This window comes from Onthophagus taurus, chromosome 7 (genome assembly GCF_036711975.1).
Source record: "Onthophagus taurus isolate NC chromosome 7, IU_Otau_3.0, whole genome shotgun sequence".
In the NCBI taxonomy this organism is placed as follows: Eukaryota; Metazoa; Arthropoda; class Insecta; order Coleoptera; family Scarabaeidae; genus Onthophagus; species Onthophagus taurus.
Window position 1 is genome coordinate 30,422,356 of NC_091972.1, and position 18,489 is coordinate 30,440,844.

Consider the following 18,489-nt stretch of genomic DNA (forward strand, 5'->3'; position numbering starts at 1 on the left):
TTATTAGTAATAATGTTGAACTGTTTTATCTGAGCGACTCCGGGTTAAAAACGGAACAAATGTCTTTAAAGCAAATATATTAAGCGGAATACTTATTTCTATGTTAATGAAATACAACTTATTATTTTTCAAAAAATTTCAATTTGATTTTTACTTTTTTATATAAATAAAATATAAAAAAATTAATTTGGAAAAGGTTGTAATAAAACAAGAATTTTTTACTAGAAATTAAAATTTACTTCCTGACATACACAAAATTATATTATCATAATACATATATACACACAAACGAGAAAAAAAGGTCTTATTTTGTTTTTACACTCAAAAATTATAAATACACATTTAAATTAATTAAAATAGACAAAGAAAAAATAGCATGAGTATACTGAGCCAACACGAAGTATGTACGTTAACTGAAAAAGACCTTATTACTTAATAAAAAAATAATTAATACATCTACACATCACATTTGTCTATTTTTGTTTTAATAAGTCAAATAAAATAAATCTTTTTCACTTATCAGAGTCGTAGTCTTCTTGTTTAACGCAAATTCCTTTCGAACAAATTTCAGCGTCGCGAGAGATTTCAGTCGACGTTGAAGTTGATGTTTTAAGATCTTTCATCAAATTGGGACTCATTGTTACCTCCTCCTCGTTAATTGTATCGGTGACAACATCTTCATCGATAGTTTTTTGAGTGCTCTCTAATTGACTCTGACCACCAATAAAATCATTGTCTTCATCTCGTTTAGTAATACTCACATCTGAATCATCAACACCAGATAATATTCTATGTTTAGCATCGACCACTTCAAACTCATTCTCTCTAGAAAATCCAACGTTTTGTGATTCAGCCTCTTCAAACTCTTCAGGAATCTTTTTCTTAATCAATTTCCAAAAACCTTTTCGTTTCGAACTTTCCGTTGTTTCTAACTCAACGTCGATTAATTTAATTGTAGTGAGATTTGCCCGAAAATTAGTTCCGTTAAAATGAACGTTTTTACCACCGATGTATTTTAATTCTTTTGGATTCGAAGTTGTGTGAAAGAAATTATTTGAAGGTGCTGCATATTTACTACTAAGCGCTGAAGCGTGTGGTTCTTGATCTTGGGGTTGATCTTCGGGTTGATCTTGATTTTGATCATCATCATCTAAAGGATCAACAGTTATTTTAAAACTGTCACTTTGTGGTGAAGTTTGAGGGGTGTAATTTTCTTGGTCATGTTGCGCTTTTAAATATAAAGCAGGATAATTATTATTATCTTCACCTTCCGATGTTAAAACAACCGGAACTTTGAAATGTGTTCGTCCTCTCGATCTTGATCTAGAAGGATGCGAAGCTCGATCATCAGTGCGTATAGATGAAATAGGAACCGAATCAAATTCTTCTTGTTTATGTTCGATTGTTCTTCTTGTGGTGTATCTTCCTCTTGTTCTTCCCCGTTTTGTTGTTGGAGGAGAAATCGTCGTCATTATGTAGGCATCGTGAATAGGTACTAATTCTGGTGTTATTTCATAATACTTTTCGGTTGTTGTGTATTTAGGTAAAATTTCACCGATGAATTGAATTGGTTTTGGAGTTTCTTCTTTGCCGTTGGAAATTATTTGTATTCTTTCATCACCTTCATCGTCGTTGTAACTTCTTTCACTGGAACTTTCTTCGAGTTGAAGCAAAAGTTTTGGGGTTGACGAAACTATTGGTTCTTCAGTCGTTGATTTAAAATTTGGTTGTCTGAAGAAACCATAGAATTCTTGCTCATTAGAACTTGAAGCTTCTTCAGGCGCTTCAGATGTAGTGGTAGTCGCTTTTGTTGTTCTGGATTTACCTCGAATTCTTTGTCGAATCCTGGGTTTTGTCGATGTAGGTATACTTCTAACATATTCTGGTGATGGAGAATAAATCGTTGTGAGGTCACCAATTTTTTCAGTTGCAAGTTCAATGTTGTATTTTTCAGATTTGCTTTCAGCTGGTGTTGAGAATGATGGTAAATTATATTTTGTAATTAAATATTCTTCTTCGGGGCTTAAAGTTTTAGCTTTTAGTATTAATTGTGGCTTAGAAACACTTTCTTCGGTGAACGAAGCTTCGATTTTTGGTTCGTCTTTTTTGATTTCATCAACTTCAACAGCTTCGGTTGTTGGTTCTGTTGTGTATTGTACGTTTGAAATAGTTGAAGAATATCCTTGACTGATCATAGGTCTTCCTCTGCTTCTAAATCGTTGTCTCGTCGAAGCTATTCTTGGAGTGGGGGTGCTTATATAAATATCTCTATCTTGTTCTGTAGTTGTTGTCGTTGATATTGGTCGTTGTCTTGTGCGGGTTCTTGAAGAAATTCTTGTTCTTGGTGCATAAGTGCTTGTTCTGTCGATGTTAAATCTAGATCCTCCACGTCCTCTCGTTCTGACTCTAGAAATATCCGCTCTAGGTGTTGTTGTTGTTATTTCTTCTTTGTATACAACTGGTTCGGGAGTTGTTAAGACATATTCTTGTTTTGGTATCACTTCTTCGTGGGGTTTTTCGGTTGGTGCTAACAAAGAAGGTGTTAATAATTGCCTTATTGATGGATCTGCCAAATCATTTAAATCGGAACCTTGTGATCTAAGGAGGAATATACGATCATCTTTTTCATCTTCATTAGACGTTAATGGCCTGGATACATTTTCTTTTACAGGATATTCTTCTAAAACAACATATTTAACATGGGAATCTTTAAGTTTTTGTGGTGTTTCCGTTGTGGATTTTGCAGCGGAATTTATTTGATTTACTTCGGACTTTGTTACGAAAGGTGTTTCAAAGAGATGATCATAATTAACTTGAGGGATGTTTTGTAAAGATCCTTGATTGATTGGGAGATATTGTTTTGAGTGTTTGTTGATTAAGGGACTTTCAGGGTGGATTTCTTCTTTTTGATCTTGAAGTAATACAAAGTCCTTTGGTGGTGGATCATTACTTTGAGGACGTATCACCATTTCTTCGCTTACTTTCACCAATCGAACGTATTCTTCCAGTTTTGGTTTCGTTGTTGTTGGTGGGGTTGAACTTGGAGTATAAGAAGGATCAGCGAAATAATTATAAGGTGTATTTTCATAACTTGAAGTTGAATCCGGGTTATAATAAGGATTAGCAAAATTATTACGAGGTTTATGCTCAGGAATGGTTGGTATTTCCAAAGATGGTTTAGGTTTTCTTTTTTCTGGTGGTGAATCGTGGATGTTATAAGTCGGAGAGTTATCTGGATTAGTTTCTATGTATTTAAACTTTGGAATTTCTTGTATTGTTGGTTGATAATTAGTCTTTTCAACCTGATATTCTCTTAAATCCTCTAAATTTATTCCCGGGTAATATTTAATATTTTGATTAAACTGCGTTTGAGGTGAAACAGGTTTTTGGATATTTCCAGAACTACTCGATGTTACTTGAGCATTATTATAAACTGGTGGTTCATAACTTGTCGTCTCAATCGGGGGTGGAGTTGTAATTCGTTGTCTACCTCTTTGCCTAGTCGGTCTTTTCGTCACGTGGACAACCTCCTCATCTTTATCTTCGTTAAAATTAATTCTAGTTAAAGATAAATCTTTTTCGCCACTCAATGTTGTCTTATGATGCCCTTTTTCCAAACCGTTAACATTAAGAACAACCGATCCTACATGAGGAGGAGGAAACGGAATCTTCTCATACCCTGGTAAAGTTTTATAATTTAAAGGTGCCACAAAGAATGGATATTGATCCACTTTTCTTTCAACTCGATTGTTTTCTATACTCGATAAATACGGCAATTCAAACTTCGAAAAACCATTCGGCGGATTTAAATTTGCTGGTCCAACAAAGACATGAGGAGAATCAGGTCCTATAGTATCTTGAACATTAATCATTTTACTATCTTTTAAAGCTTTCACAACATCAGTAACATGAGCGTGTTCTTGGCCGTTCATATAAACAGCTAAAGGTGGTTGATGCGGTTTCCTTTTTTTAACCACAGTTTCTGGTGTTACAACTTCTTGGTCTAACTGTTCCTGTAATTTATGCGCTTGCAAGGCTTGTTGAATAAAATCATTTTGAATGTTTCTTAAAAGAGCTTCTTGATTGTTATTAGAAGAAAGATAATTTAAATTAGCTGGGCGATTTTGAAGTATTGGTTGTTGCTGAATTTGCGATTGAAATTGTTGCGGTTGTAAAATTTGTTTTTGAAAAATTTGTTTTTGTTGGATTTGAGGTTGTAAAATTTGTTGTTGTAAAACGTGTTGATTTTGTAAGTTCGGTGTAAATTCTTTTGGTTTAGGTTGAATTTGCTCAATCGGTAAATAAAGTAATTGGACGTCTTCTTTAACTGGAGGTGGCTTGCTGGTTGTTAATTCAATAGGTCGATTTTGAGGAACATTGTTGAAATTTTCATTTAAATTATTATAAAATCCAACTGTTCCATTAGCTCCTGGTGGTTGTTGAATTAATTGGGTTAAAGAAACTGGATGATTTCCTTTATTTTCTTGTACTAATTGTACTCCACCTTGGTTAGGGAAAAGATAATGATGTGAAAGTGGTTGTAATTGTTGAGGTGATGGCGGGTGAAGGTATTCGCGTGGTAAACTTTCGTAGGTTTGTTTTAAAAGTTGATTTTGATAAGGTTTCGATTGCGAATTTTCTTGTTGATGCTGCGAATGTAAAGCTTGTTGTAGATTTCGTTGTTCGTTTAATTTCTTTCTTTGATCGATATAATACTGCTCTAATTGTTGCGGAGTAAATTGTTGTTTAGTGTTGTGATGATGATGAGGTCTTTGTTGAGCTTGATTAGAAATTTCTCTTAAATACTGCTGTTGGTATTCGGCTTGTCTTGTATTTCTGTATTCTTCCGGGAAAAATCTCAATGGTGCTTGTTCCGGGATTGTTAAAACTCTCTCAACAGCTTTTTTCTGGATTTTATGATCCGGTTGATGAATCGGAATCCAATCGTTGTTATCATAAGACTTTGCATTATAACAATTTGTTAATCTTAACGTTGTCAAAAATAGAAAGGTTATCGTTAGCTCATTTTTCCTGGTGATCTGAAAATAAAAAAAGTAATTAAAAAAAAATAAAAAATATAAATAACATACAAGGAGGATAGATAGCATTAGATAAAAAGTTAATGAAAATCATTAGATTTTGTTTAAAATTCTTATTTGTTATAAATTTTTTGAATTTTAAAAGCCAAGGTTGACGTTTCATTCATTTTTGTCATCGTAAAAATCATGATGACATTGAACTTGAACGTCCGCGGCATTGAACTGGCTTATTATACCGAAAACTTTCTCTTCCTTCAACCACTTAAAGACCGGTAAATTGGCGTAAAACGATCAATATCGGTAATAAAATTAATCTTTTTAACGACAATATCATTAAAACAAGTTTCACTATGGGTATTTTTCAGCAGACTCTTTTATAATTCACAATTGTGACCACGCCTTAGCCTGCGCGAAAGTGAAATCTACGGTGATATAAATTTCACTTTCCTCTTAAATGTTATACTTATTGGGAAATCGTTTTTCTTACGAAATTTTATGTATGTAGTTATCTTAACCGATATGATAGTTTCAATACTTAATAAAACATATACCTAGTTAATAAAATTTATAACAATATAAATGAATATAAACGTCTGGATTAACACATTAACTAAACAGACGACATAGATGTTAAGAGAAAGCTTTAAAATTTCAAGAATCCTGTTTCGAAAGATTTATGTTGTATCTTGTTTCTTCAGATACACTTTTATGGTTGTACCACAAAGTTTATAGGTTACACAGTAGTTACAAATCGTTGAGACATTACATTACTCACTGTTACTCTCTATTTATTTTTTGTGGTAAATTTTTGTAATGCAACATTTATTTGTATTACAATAAATCACTAGAGAAGGATGAAAGATAATCATTAATGATAATATCGAAATTATGTTGGAATATTTAAGGTCAAGGCCCATTTTAGATTTTTCTATCAGATAAATTGACGGAGAAGATGGCTAGTAACAGGGTTAAGTTATGTGTATATTGTATTAACCGGTTTTAGGTTTATTATACATCTACCAGGTGTGAGTTTGAAATGTTTTCTGTCGTGGTAGAGAGTATTTGTGTGTTAAAAGTAGTCATCACCTAAATCCTACAGAGAATTTTAAACCCAAGTTACACTTGATGTGAAGACGAAAACTTTCACAAGACTAATCACAAAGAGGCATAAAGATTATCAAGAGAAATAAATATTTTTTTCGAAAGAAATTAACAATAAAAACCCTTTCGTAGAACGTTCATTTGTAGAATGTTGCCCACAAAGCAAGGCTATCCTTGTGGATCCTTGTATGTAATAAGCTGTGGGCAGAAATTCTGCGTCATAAAATTCGCTAGATTTGGTTAACTTTGTCAACTTTGTAAGATTTTTGATGTTACAGTATTAATTCTTACTGTTACTCTCAAATTAAGTGAATGCTCACTGTAATCAATAAATAAGGCTTAAATAGTGGAAACAATCATTCTTGTATCAAAAGTTTCGCTTTAAAGATTAGATAATTAGCTGAGAACTAGTTTATAATAGGTAGAATTTTATTTTTCATGAAGAATGGATCATTTTAATGATAATATAATACATATAGTTTAAAATTCTCTATTTTCATTATTGAAACACGCTAATTAACTTTCACGAATTCAACGAATAGCTGTGTTTCTTTCAATAAGCACCACGCCAACTCCTAACGTGCATCTCCACTATGACACACTGCACTACGATTTGACCAAGCCTTCAAAGCAAAAATAAATTTCGCGAGAGTGATTTAATAAAAGAAGTAATATTAGATGACGTTGATAATATAAACTTGGAATATAGAAGTGATGCTGGATTCAGATTTTTTTTGCGGATGACATGTTCAGATTTGAAGATTTACTAAGTATGATAGCATCCAAAATTACCAAAAAGAGATACAAAATCTAGCTAGTAAATGACTGGGAGCAAAATTGCATTCTTTTGCTACTGGAAATTCTTACCACTCAAAGCAAGTTATTTCAAGAACTATACCAGAGGCTAGTGATGCGTTGAGAGATTCACTTTAGAGTTTAAAATTGCATCAATGTCTTGAATTTTTGTGTTTCTTAGGGACGGTGATCTGAAATGAAATTGTTTTCAGAAAAAATTGTTGAAGTACACGAAGAGTTGCATTCTGGCTATACGTATAACGAATAATTTGCATGGATGCTTGGTTGTTCATTTCTGCCTCAACCACTGTGTTAATTATAGTTTGTATCATTAATCTAGCATGTGTCATCATTTTGGATTTCTACTACTCGTTCATGTTCTATTATTACTAGAATTACTCGATATTCATCCTTTTCCTCTTTTCCTAATTGAGAAGTTTTTTGTCCTAAAAAAAGATGTCGGTGCAAATGTCAGTAAATTAAGGTGAGTTCCAGGATAAATGGATTTTTTTACATGATGTTGGTTCAATGGATGGGAAAAAATAACCTTGCATGTTTTTCTGAATAGTAGCTTCCATTTTTTTAAATTTAAATTATTAATTAATTATTCTAAAAGCACCTAGAAGCAGCACCAATGCAGTTCAATCTGTGAGAAAGGTGTTTAAAGAAAATTTTAATTCTCTGGAAAGCAACCACAACTAATAAAAATTTTTTGTACTCGGTGTCGTGCACATTACTCGCATTAGCTTAACTTTCTTTGATAAAAAAAGACAAGTGACGGGTTTGAATCAGTATGACGGTAGACTTGTACAGTATGTCTTCACCAACGTGGCTTTTTTTTACCAATCGGCAAAAGAACGTGAGTAATGTATAGGACACCGAGTACAAAACATTTTTATTAGTTGTGGTTGCTTTCTGGAAAATAATAATTTTCTTTAAACATGTAGTGAGAAAGTACCTTTTACAATAAAAGATCTATTTGGATTGCCTCCCTTGCAATCGCATATTGAGAACGCGGTGTGTTGTTTACTCATTTTAAATCATGCTTCCCAGGAACTGATTTGTATTGATCATAAAAGTTTCGTGGTAGAGGCAGACATCTGCCTGATCATAAATTTATTACAAAAGTTTTAAAGATTGGGGTTGGAAATAGACCATCAAAAACCAATAGTTAAGCAAACTGGCAGAATGAGTGTATAATGATGATATTATACACCTTATATGATTGCTCGGAGAGGAATGGACCAGAGAATGACAGGATATTCCAGGATATACCAGGACCAGGATATACACACAAGGGATCTAGATGTTGAGTACTGCTTGTGTGATGTCATTAATTTTGAATATCAGTTGTTAAAAGTTTTCGACATTTCATCATGCTATTCCAAACGAAACACTTTCTTTATTAATTTGTAGTTTATTGGTTTTTAGCAATATTCTAGAAATATCTAAGCTTATTACGAGTTTGTATAGTATTAATAGGTTTTTTTTTTGTTTTTATTTATAAGCAAGTTTGATAATGTGGTGGATTAGAGAAACTTCTTGTAACATAGATACGGCTTCTCTACTTGATTTAAGTTGATGACATTCAATATAACTGTTATGTTTATTGGTAGACTTTCGTAAGCTTTTTTTTTAAATGTTGATCATTGAATTTGAAGATATTGAACAATTTAATAATAACTAATAAAAATTAAGTACGAAAACAAGTTGCTGATCGTTTCGGTTACAATTCCAAGAATAAGTTGTAAGTGTGCTATTTTTTGAATTACTTATTATAATGTACTGTTATAATAAGATATTGGAAATATTGTTATAATCAAATGTTGTTACTATTAATCACGCTGTATCACGCAACCTGTAAGAATCGTTCGGAGAAGACATAAAGGAAAATTTTAAGATCCGAAAAATTGTGTTCCGAATATGACTGTAAGAAACACAGAAGATGTTGGTCGATGATAATGTCCAGTTGTCTTCTCAACTAGTAGAAAGTCACTTACGTGTTTATTCTTAACTGACATATTTAACTCGTCCCCAATTAGCGAAGTACTTCGTGACACAATACTTAGAAAATTAATCACAAAAGACAAATAAGAGGGGTCGATGTAGTTATTGCAATTCAAAAACGAACCGATTAAAACGTTTTCTTCTACACAATCTTCAAATGTTAATCTCCTTCCACGTTCTAACTTGAAAATGAACTTTTGTTAATTAGTAATAAATGTTTAAATCATGTGGTTATATAAGAAGTATATTCAAGTTGATTAAAAAGTTAACCGGCGAAATAGCTGTGTATCAATTTTATTTTTAACAGCAAACAAGTGTTACTAAATTAAGTTCTTTAACTGTAATTAGTAATTATTTTGGCTTAAACTTTTCCGGACTAGCAAAAAGATTTCTCTTCAATGTAGTGCTATCTATGCGGCTCTACCTCACAAATTAAAGTTAATCTTAATGGTACGTCACAATTTTTAACAAAAACAATCGATCCCCTGTGATTTTAGCAACTATCATTTTAATGAATATGAAGCAATATGTATCACATCCGTAGGAAGCTGTCTCATAATACCTCGTAGAGACTTTATGTACGCATTTGATGGGATTTAAGCTCTTCATGGCTTAACAACTGCTTAAATAATCGATTACCAAAACACCTCTTTTTCTCATTTATTTTTCAGTAATTTATATTGAGACTATTTGGGATAGCAACTAATAGGTAATCTGGCTTTCAGGACATACCTGTCAATATCATTTCACAAAATGGAATAAAAATTCTTTGCTTCATCAATAGGATCCTCGCACAAAGTTACTCTCTCAGTAAAATGAACTACCATTATAAGCAATATATGTACAAGGATTTAAAAGGATTTTTTCAAATTCTGCAGACAATAACAGTTTAAGCAGCAGTTGCTGTGTTTTAAGTTGTTTCTTAACTCCATTTCGCAAACGATTACTGAAAGTGATGTAAATAATGAATGAGGACAATTTTACGAAAGCTCTGAGTAACCGTTTAACAAGTAGTTAAATATAAAGGGTATAAATTCAAATCAATAAATAAAACGTTTATTTATACCGGGAATTCCATATAACTCGTAATATATGAATGCAGTAACCATAGTTACGAATGAAAATGAAAAGATCTAAGGTGTATATTAAAAGTTATGCAGAATTTCATTTTCTTCAGTTTATTATTTAACTTCTTTTTGCGGAACGGAGATATTCCCTTCATACTTTCAGACGCCATCTTTCCAAGATGCCTATAATTATCCAATGCCTGTACAATAAGCTATACAGGGTGCCCATTATGTATGGAATATAGTATCTATCTTTGTAGGTATCAACTTTATAGAAAAACATTTTATACAAAACTTGTTTAATATTTTATTTGCCATAATAAGACTGCAGTCAATTGTTTTTAATTCAGAAAACAAATGAGTAAAGAATAATACTTAAATTTTTTTAAATAGCAATGTATTCTTTCTTTAGGCTCATTTGATAGAGATTATTTTTCTCTTTACGATGGCGTAAAATTTTTGTATCCTTACATCAGAAAATTTTTGAGAAAAATGGAAAAATTGTTTATTAATAAAAATTAATCAATAACATTAATCTAGATATCCGAGATCGTCAAGTACCTTGAATTATTACTGTAAATTAAATTTACATACAAAATAAAACAAATAAACGAAAAATTAGTGTATGTACATCTCCAATAATTCGAGGTACTTGACGACTCGGATATCTAGATTAATATTATTAGTTAAATTTTCTTAATAAACAATTATTACATTTGTTTCAAAAATTTTCTGATATAAGGGTACTAAAATTTTACGTCATCGTAAAGAGAAAAAAAATCTCTATCAAATGAGCCTAACGAAAGGGTACATTGCCATTTAAAAAACTTCAAGTGTTATTCGTTGCTCATTTGTTTTCTGAAATAAAAACAATTGAATGCTGTCTTATTATGGCAAATAAAATATTAAATAACTTTTGTATAAAATGTTTTTTTATAAAGTTGATACCTACCAAGATATATACTATATTCCATACATAATGGGCACCCTGTATTGTATTTTAAGTGGGGTAGTGTAAGTACGTAGTAGTTTCGTAACTATGGTTACTGCATTCATATATTCAATTGTAAGTGCTTTTTTAATTCTTGAAGGCATTAAAATTATGACAGTGGAGTTGTAGGATGTTCTAGGTTAAACAGTCAGGATGCGTTTACATCATTAAGTGCAATTTACACAGATCATAGGGTTTACACAAAAACCTCTCATTATGCTTTAAATTGGCAAACACATTGAAAAAAGATGCATACCAAAATTGTGATGCTTCAGCAGTGCAGAAAGAACCTTGATGTCCCATAGAAAATGGAGATCGTTATTGGCCACGAAACTGTTGTAATTGGGGTATACGCACCAATAGAAACCGTGGCCAAGAGAACAAAATACCACTTCTACGACAAGCTAACAGATGTTTTAAGTGACCTGAAAACCAGTACAGCTTAAATGCGAGAGTAAAAGGTCTTTGTTATAGTGCGGTTGTGGGTAGGTTATTAGACACAGTTGAAAACGATAGTGTAGTCGCTTTGGCCTCCATACTATGTTATATGTATCCACCGCTTCCCAGCTTCACTTTTGGTTGAAGGATGGTCTCCCTTAACTAAAAGTTAACTAATAGTAAATGACTGCAAAGTTAAGAGTGGAGTATAGATTACGGTATAAGGTTATGAAGTACGGTATAGACCACCACTTATTAATAACTAGGGAACTTTGCTCCTTCTACCATCTCAACAAACAAAATAAGGCCAAAGGAGAACTGAATAACAACACAAATAAGCAGGACAGTCACTGTGAAAGCTACAACTTGTACGTTCTTCCACAAGTTACTATCGGAAGCTTTATGAGAGGAACTTATCTAAATGAAATATCGAAATTAGATATCATTGACGAGGAATATAAGAATATCCAAGAAGCTATACACAAAGCTGTATGAGAGGTACTGGAAAAATATAAACAGCAAAACAGAAAAAGAAAAGCAGCTGTTCTGGCTCAGAGAAGATGTAAAGATACTTATAAAAGAGAAGAATAAGACATATAAAAAGTATTTATCCTTGCAAAATGTGCAACACGGAGAAGATTATGAAAGAAACAATAAGGAGCCAGGGAATATATCTGCAGAAATCATTAAGTATGAGGATGAGATATTGCTTTACCAAAACAATGACCCAAAAGAATGGAAAGTATCACTTATAAAATCTGTTTTCAAAAAAGGCAATATAAACCTTAGTGGGTGGAATAATTAGCGAAGATCATACACGGAGTAATTAATTGAGAAAATGCAGGCTAAAGACACACTAGAGAAATACACATTACTTTTATCAACTTAAAGAAAGCCTACGACAACGTACCAAGCAGTAAGATGATGACATCTATTTAAGCAATTATTGATGTTAGCCCTTATTTCTTTATTTATTTATTTTATTCGGGATACGAACAGGGTTTTCCCCACAATAATATCTACTAAAGAATTCATACAACAACAACAAAATAAATCAAAATGTAACAAATAATTAATAACAAATCAATACATCATAAAAACATACTAGGTTTTTACTAGGTTTTCATAACAAAATAACTCGAATTACCCAGATATTGAATGACAGATATTCAAACTCAATATACTCTTGCGGAAAGACGCCAACAAGCAATAATTGAATGACAATTATAACAATGCATCAATCGCGGTAAAGGCGAGTTATAATAACAATTAGTAGTAGAAGCGGGCAACCGGAAAAGACATTGATCTCGAGTGGGATAGCTAGGAAATAAGAAAGGAATGTGTCTCATAAGTTCTGGCTAGTCGACAAAACCGTTCATTAGTTTGAACAAAAATACAAAATCCGTAGCAGCTTGACGTCCACGCAGTGTACGCAAACCAAATACAGTGCATCTCAGCTCGTAGGAGCAATAAGACAACGCGAATTTGTGAGGCAGATAACGCACAAATCTGACCTGCAAGGCCTCAATGCGGTCAATGTACACAGCATACGCAGGATTTCATACAACTGAAGCACAATTAAGAATGCTGTTCACATAAGCCATGTACAAAGATTTGATGCACTGTACATTGGTAAATGAATTTGATATTCTAATAATGAAACCTAAGCTCCTATTCGCCTTATTGATAAGTTCCTCTATATGATATAAAAATAACAGTTTGGAATCGAGCACTAAGCCAAGATCCTTTACCGGAGACAATACACTTAAGAGGTCCGGGTCTAAGCCTATAGTTATGATTTACAGTGTATCTTTTTCTGGTGAACGTTATTTGACTGCATTTACCATAGTTTAGAAAGAGATAATTATTAGTACAGCAGGTCTGCAAACGATTAAGATCCCCTTGAAGTTTTTCGCAATCAGAAGAAGATTCAATCTTGGAAAATATTTTGCAATCATCGGCATATAGCAAAAAATTTCTATGGTGAAAGCACTCATAAATATCGTTTATATAAGCCACAAACAGAACCGGACCCAAGTCACTACCCTGAGGCACTTCTGAAGTTACCGGAATAAAGTTAGATATGTAATTATTAATTTTTACAGCTTGGCATCTATCAGAGATATTAGACGCCAACCACATTAATAATCCATCAGTCAAGTCAAATTTTTGTAATTTGGTCAAGAGTACCCCATGATGTAGCTTGTCAAAGGCTTTACTGAAATCAGTCTATACAGCGTCGACCTGGTGATTTTCATTCAGGCAAGTTTGAATGTAATTTATATAAGACACGAGATTGGATTCTATAGATCGACCACGAAGAAAACCATGTTGCTGCTGCATAATAAATGGTTGTATTGAACGGTACATTTTATCATAAACAATTTTTTCGAAAATCTTAGATAAAACAGGAGGAATAGAAAAAGGGCGGTAATTTGAAACACAATTTCTTCCTCCACTCTTATAGATCGGAAGTACATACGCTTTTTTCCACTCTAATGGAAATACTGATTGAGCCAATGAGCGACTAAAAATAATGAAGAGCAGTTTAGCAAGTTCGGAGGCGCATGTCGCTAAGAAAATACCTGGCAACCCATCAGGACCTGAACTCATCTTATTATCAATTCGAGTGAGGGTCTGCGCCACATCCTCAGTTGAGAACCAAGGTTGGAAGCTGCAGTTTACAGTAGAACGTGGTTGTTGCTTAAGTGCACTTTCAATGAAAACCGAGCTAAAGAAAGAGGCGAATAGTTCGGATATTTGGTGACCACCAACTGCCAAATTGCCATCGTGTTGCATACGAGCTACAACGTTTTTTATGTTTTGCATAGGACCACAGTTGCTTATCATATGAGAATCATTCAAGATCTGTATGATGATAATATCGCCTATGTTAAACACGGAATCAAGTTATTTATACAGTAATACCCCGTAGTTACGCGATAGGTGGGACTGACAGTAGCCGCGTAAATCGAAAATCGTGTAAGTCGAAATTCGATAAATACATATTATAAAATCAAGGATGTAAAAAATGTATGTACAGGTGGTTCAAATTTGATGTCCGAATAGGCTATCTCAAAAACTATACCAGTTAGAAAAAAAGTAGCTAACATGTCTCGATCTCTTTTTTTAGAAGTAAATAAATTCCAATGTCGAAAACCTCAAGGCGCTATCGTTAGAAAAACCGCGTAAGTACGGGGTTGCGTAAGACGGGGTCGCGTAAGTCGAGGTTTTACTGTATATCAAGTTATATTATATTTAATTTTTATGTACACGCTGCAATAAAAGAGTGGAAGAGGTCATGTCAAGATATGGGCATTTCTAAGAATAACACGTATTTGTGCATATTGAGCTTCGCCAACGACCAAGCAATTATATAGCACAGAATGTATATGACATGGAGTTTATGTTGAAAAGACTACATAATAAATATTAAATGAGCTTTGAGAAGACTGAATACCTTCCTGCGAATACGGATGCCAAGTTCGAAATTTTCATAGATGACAAAAATAAAATTCGTCAAGTAGAAACATTTAAATATTTGAGCAGCATTGTCCAGACAAAAATCAACAATAGGGGCGACTAAGTAAATGTAATGATATATATATTTCAATTTCCCATGTACCTCATGTACAGTACATGTCTGCACATGAAATGAAAGTATTTGCGCTTACCAAAAGGTTAAATCATTAAGACTAGCATTTTATATGTTAACACAAACCAGTATTACTTAACAATTTGTAACTTTAATCTGTATTACAAGTGCATTATTCACAAATTTATTTCTTAACAAGTTGGAAAAAATAAATGAGTCAACGCATTGTAGAAAAAAAATCTGTATTATATCGTAGGTGTTACAGTTATATTGAATAATAATACATAAACGTTGAGTAATAAGACAAAAGAGGCAGAGAGTTGCAAATGTTAAGGCCAATGAGTATCTAAGTAAAAGAAAACGGTCCGAGACAAACGGATCGTTGTTACGTGGACCGTAATGTCGCAATAACATGTTGCTACACGTCGATAATAATAATTAAGTGACTGCAATGCGTCGTGAGAAGAAAAAGTTTGGGTTGAAAAAAAACGTGGCTTTTAGCGTAAAATTCGGTTTTATTAACACCTTTAACACAAAATTACTGTCCCATTTTTTATTTTACTTTGAGAAATTATTACGAAAAGAGAAAATGTGCGTGTGTCTAAATGTCATGACTATTGAAAAGAGAAAATTAGTTGTTTCAAGATGTCTTAGAATTTCAATTTTCTGTTAGTTATTAACCTACATAACATTAACATAAGTAATAATTCAATTTTTTTAATTTAAACTTTCTTAAGCGTTTTAAGCGTGCAATTGTTGCAAGTTACAAGTAAGATATAAAAGGCGATATGAAAGTCAATGCAAAAAGAAAATCAACCGTCGGGAAAGAAATCGTGGCAACTTGGAAAGAAGAGCATAACCGGAAAGTGATGAGATGAGACAGAACGAAAGTTGGAAAGCAATTCTAAATATCATTTAAGCGGCAATAACTCAATCATGAAATTAATTTCAAGTGTACCTTTTTTTAACATTTAATCTTTGTATGTGGCGTGTTAGTAAAAGTATGTCAAACTGTTTTTTAGGTGAAAATCTATAACAGGCTATTAATCAACAAAAATATCGAGCGAAAAAGTTACGTAATGAATTTTTTTAAGTGGTTTAAAAGTTTCTAGTAGAGCACGAGGAAGTTTTTATCCTCGGCAACAAAAGTACTGAAGGAATGTTTCGAAATCGGCCCATTTTCTTCTGGACACAATAGTCATATTTATGTGACCATTTAAGTCCGTTACGAAATTAAAATTAAATGTCTTTTTGTATAAAAGTTTATAAATAGTCACGGTTTTTATCGTGTGAAAGATGTTTGTAATTATAGTATCGGGGAAACTTTTAATGGTTCACCCGGTCACTCTTTAACTCTCGTTCCACTTCTTCACGGTAGATTTAGTTTTGCGGCAACCGACATGGATTACGTAAGATATATCGAGTCTACGACCGCTTGGTTCGCGTATCTTTAAAATTTTACTCTTGAGCCTTTCTAAATCCCCACAAGAAGGCAAATGGCGAGACCTTCACAAGGAATTATAATATCTGGACCACATACGGCAAGTTTAATACGGGGATGGAATAAAATTTGTAAATTAGGTTCTAATAAATATTCATTTGTTTTAAAGCGTAACAACACGATTTCAATGTTAATGTTAATTTAAAGAAATAAAAAAATTCGATTGGTGTTGATTTAGGTTAATGTAACTGAAGATAATTAATGGAATTATTGCAATTTTAAATTATTGTGAAAGAAAGTCGGAGTCAGAAGGAATTACCCGTGAAGAATGAAAAGGAAATTACCTTCAGAGATGATTATTAGTTCCACTACACCTTTACGGATCAGTTCCAATATGCTTTCTTTTTTACTTGTTCTAGATTTAATCATCAAGTATTTAAAGAACTTGTTTTATGTTAGAAGTTTATCTGATTTAAATTGAAATTAAATCGGTTATGATCTGTTTAATACGAATTCTTTACACAACAATTATATGCTTTTCTAAACCGCAAAGTTATTAAATTGATATTAAAAACTAATAGAAATTTACTCACAAAAATATATAATAATTATTTCTTTTTATCCAAAATTATTTTATATATTGAGTTATACATAAATTTACTAAAATTATTTTAGAAGAATTTAGTTTTTAGAAGAATTTACTTACCATCTTTAAGATCATCCAAAAAAAATTAAGAAAAAGAATAAATTAAACAACTATGTTGCACAGTTCACAAAAAAGTTATTTTTTAATTCGATGAAAATAAAATATGACCCAGGAATTAAAAAAAAATTATTTTATCGATGCAAGTAACTTAACCGGGCGCGATTTTCACATGCTCAAGATCTTGGGGCGACTGTTCTCTGAAGCTGCCGACGACTTACAAAGAAGAAGAAGAAAGCTACGCCGGTCTCTACCTGGTGTGAGTGTGGACCAAAAAGTTTTACTGCCCACCACAACTTTATTCACCGACCCCTAAATTCCTCTTCTAGTTACTTAATAAAACCGATTCGTCATAAATCGTTTGTTACAGCAAAATGTTAATGAAACAATGATAAAAATTGCAATACTGATGGTTAATGATTTAGAAAGTATCCAATTCGAAAGTTCTGGATCAAAAATCTTTTATGTAGAGATAATTTATTATTGTAGTTTTGTAATCTTTGCTAAACGTAATATTCAAAAAAAAAATGACATAAATAAAGTGCTTTTATTTAATATTTTTATTAAACATTTAGAAAGCAAGTTGGAAAGTTGTAAAATAAAAAATTTCAGTTGCTAATTGTAAATTAATAAAACCGGTAATTATAAGATGATTTATAAGGTTTTCTAATTAAAATTGATCTTGGAAATCTCATTTTCAATGGCATTTTAATTACTATTTACAAATATCTTGTTAACTATGTTTTAAATTTGTCATCGCAGGATATTGAATGCGATATTAGGGGGATCAAAATATTACGGGACAGTTGAAAAAATTTAAAATAAATTATTCAAATTGTTAAACGTTTTTATGTAGGACGTGGTGATATTTTATCGTATAGTAAAGTATCCAATTATTGGCACGTTAATAAAATGTCATAAGCGATCGCTGAATACAATAAAATTCTATGACTTTATTACTTTATTTATGCGACCTCTGTGTAAAAGTATGTGGGTTATACACGATTTTTAGAAAATTTATTTAACACCTATAATTTATTGCTATTATTTATATCTTTATGTAAATTCGGGGAAATTTCGGTTATTGACACTGTTTTCTGTTATAGCACAAACAGACTTTTAGCATTTTATTGTGGATGTGAGAAAACATCGTATTGCATTTTTTACTTTAGTTAGTAGCGTTTACTACTTGTTATACATCTCTCCTCAATTTAACATTCTTTTTTCATAAACACCTGAAAAAGGTTCTATTTTGCCTAATAGATCCGCATATAAAAAGTTTTAAAATCAAAAAAATCATTGGTGTCGAATT

At 32.2% G+C, this 18,489-nt stretch overlaps 1 protein-coding gene across 2 annotated transcripts; it reads right to left on the minus strand.

The window, feature by feature from the left end:
• Positions 1–214: 214 nt before the first annotated feature.
• Positions 215–17,398, minus strand: LOC111418632 (uncharacterized). Of its 2 annotated transcripts, none has more exons than XM_023051259.2 (2): positions 17,181–17,398; positions 215–5,039 (listed from the first exon to the last, which is right to left on the minus strand). In XM_023051259.2, the coding sequence occupies exons 1-2, from the start codon at positions 17,193–17,195 to the stop codon at positions 513–515; spliced, it is 4,542 nt and encodes a 1,513-aa protein (XP_022907027.2). In that variant the 5' UTR covers positions 17,196–17,398; the 3' UTR covers positions 215–512. The 2 variants fall into 2 exon arrangements, with proteins under 2 accessions (XP_022907027.2, XP_022907017.2); XM_023051249.2 differs by lacking the exon at positions 17,181–17,398 and adding an exon at positions 5,091–5,185.
• Between the last annotated feature and the right edge of the window lie 1,091 nt (positions 17,399–18,489).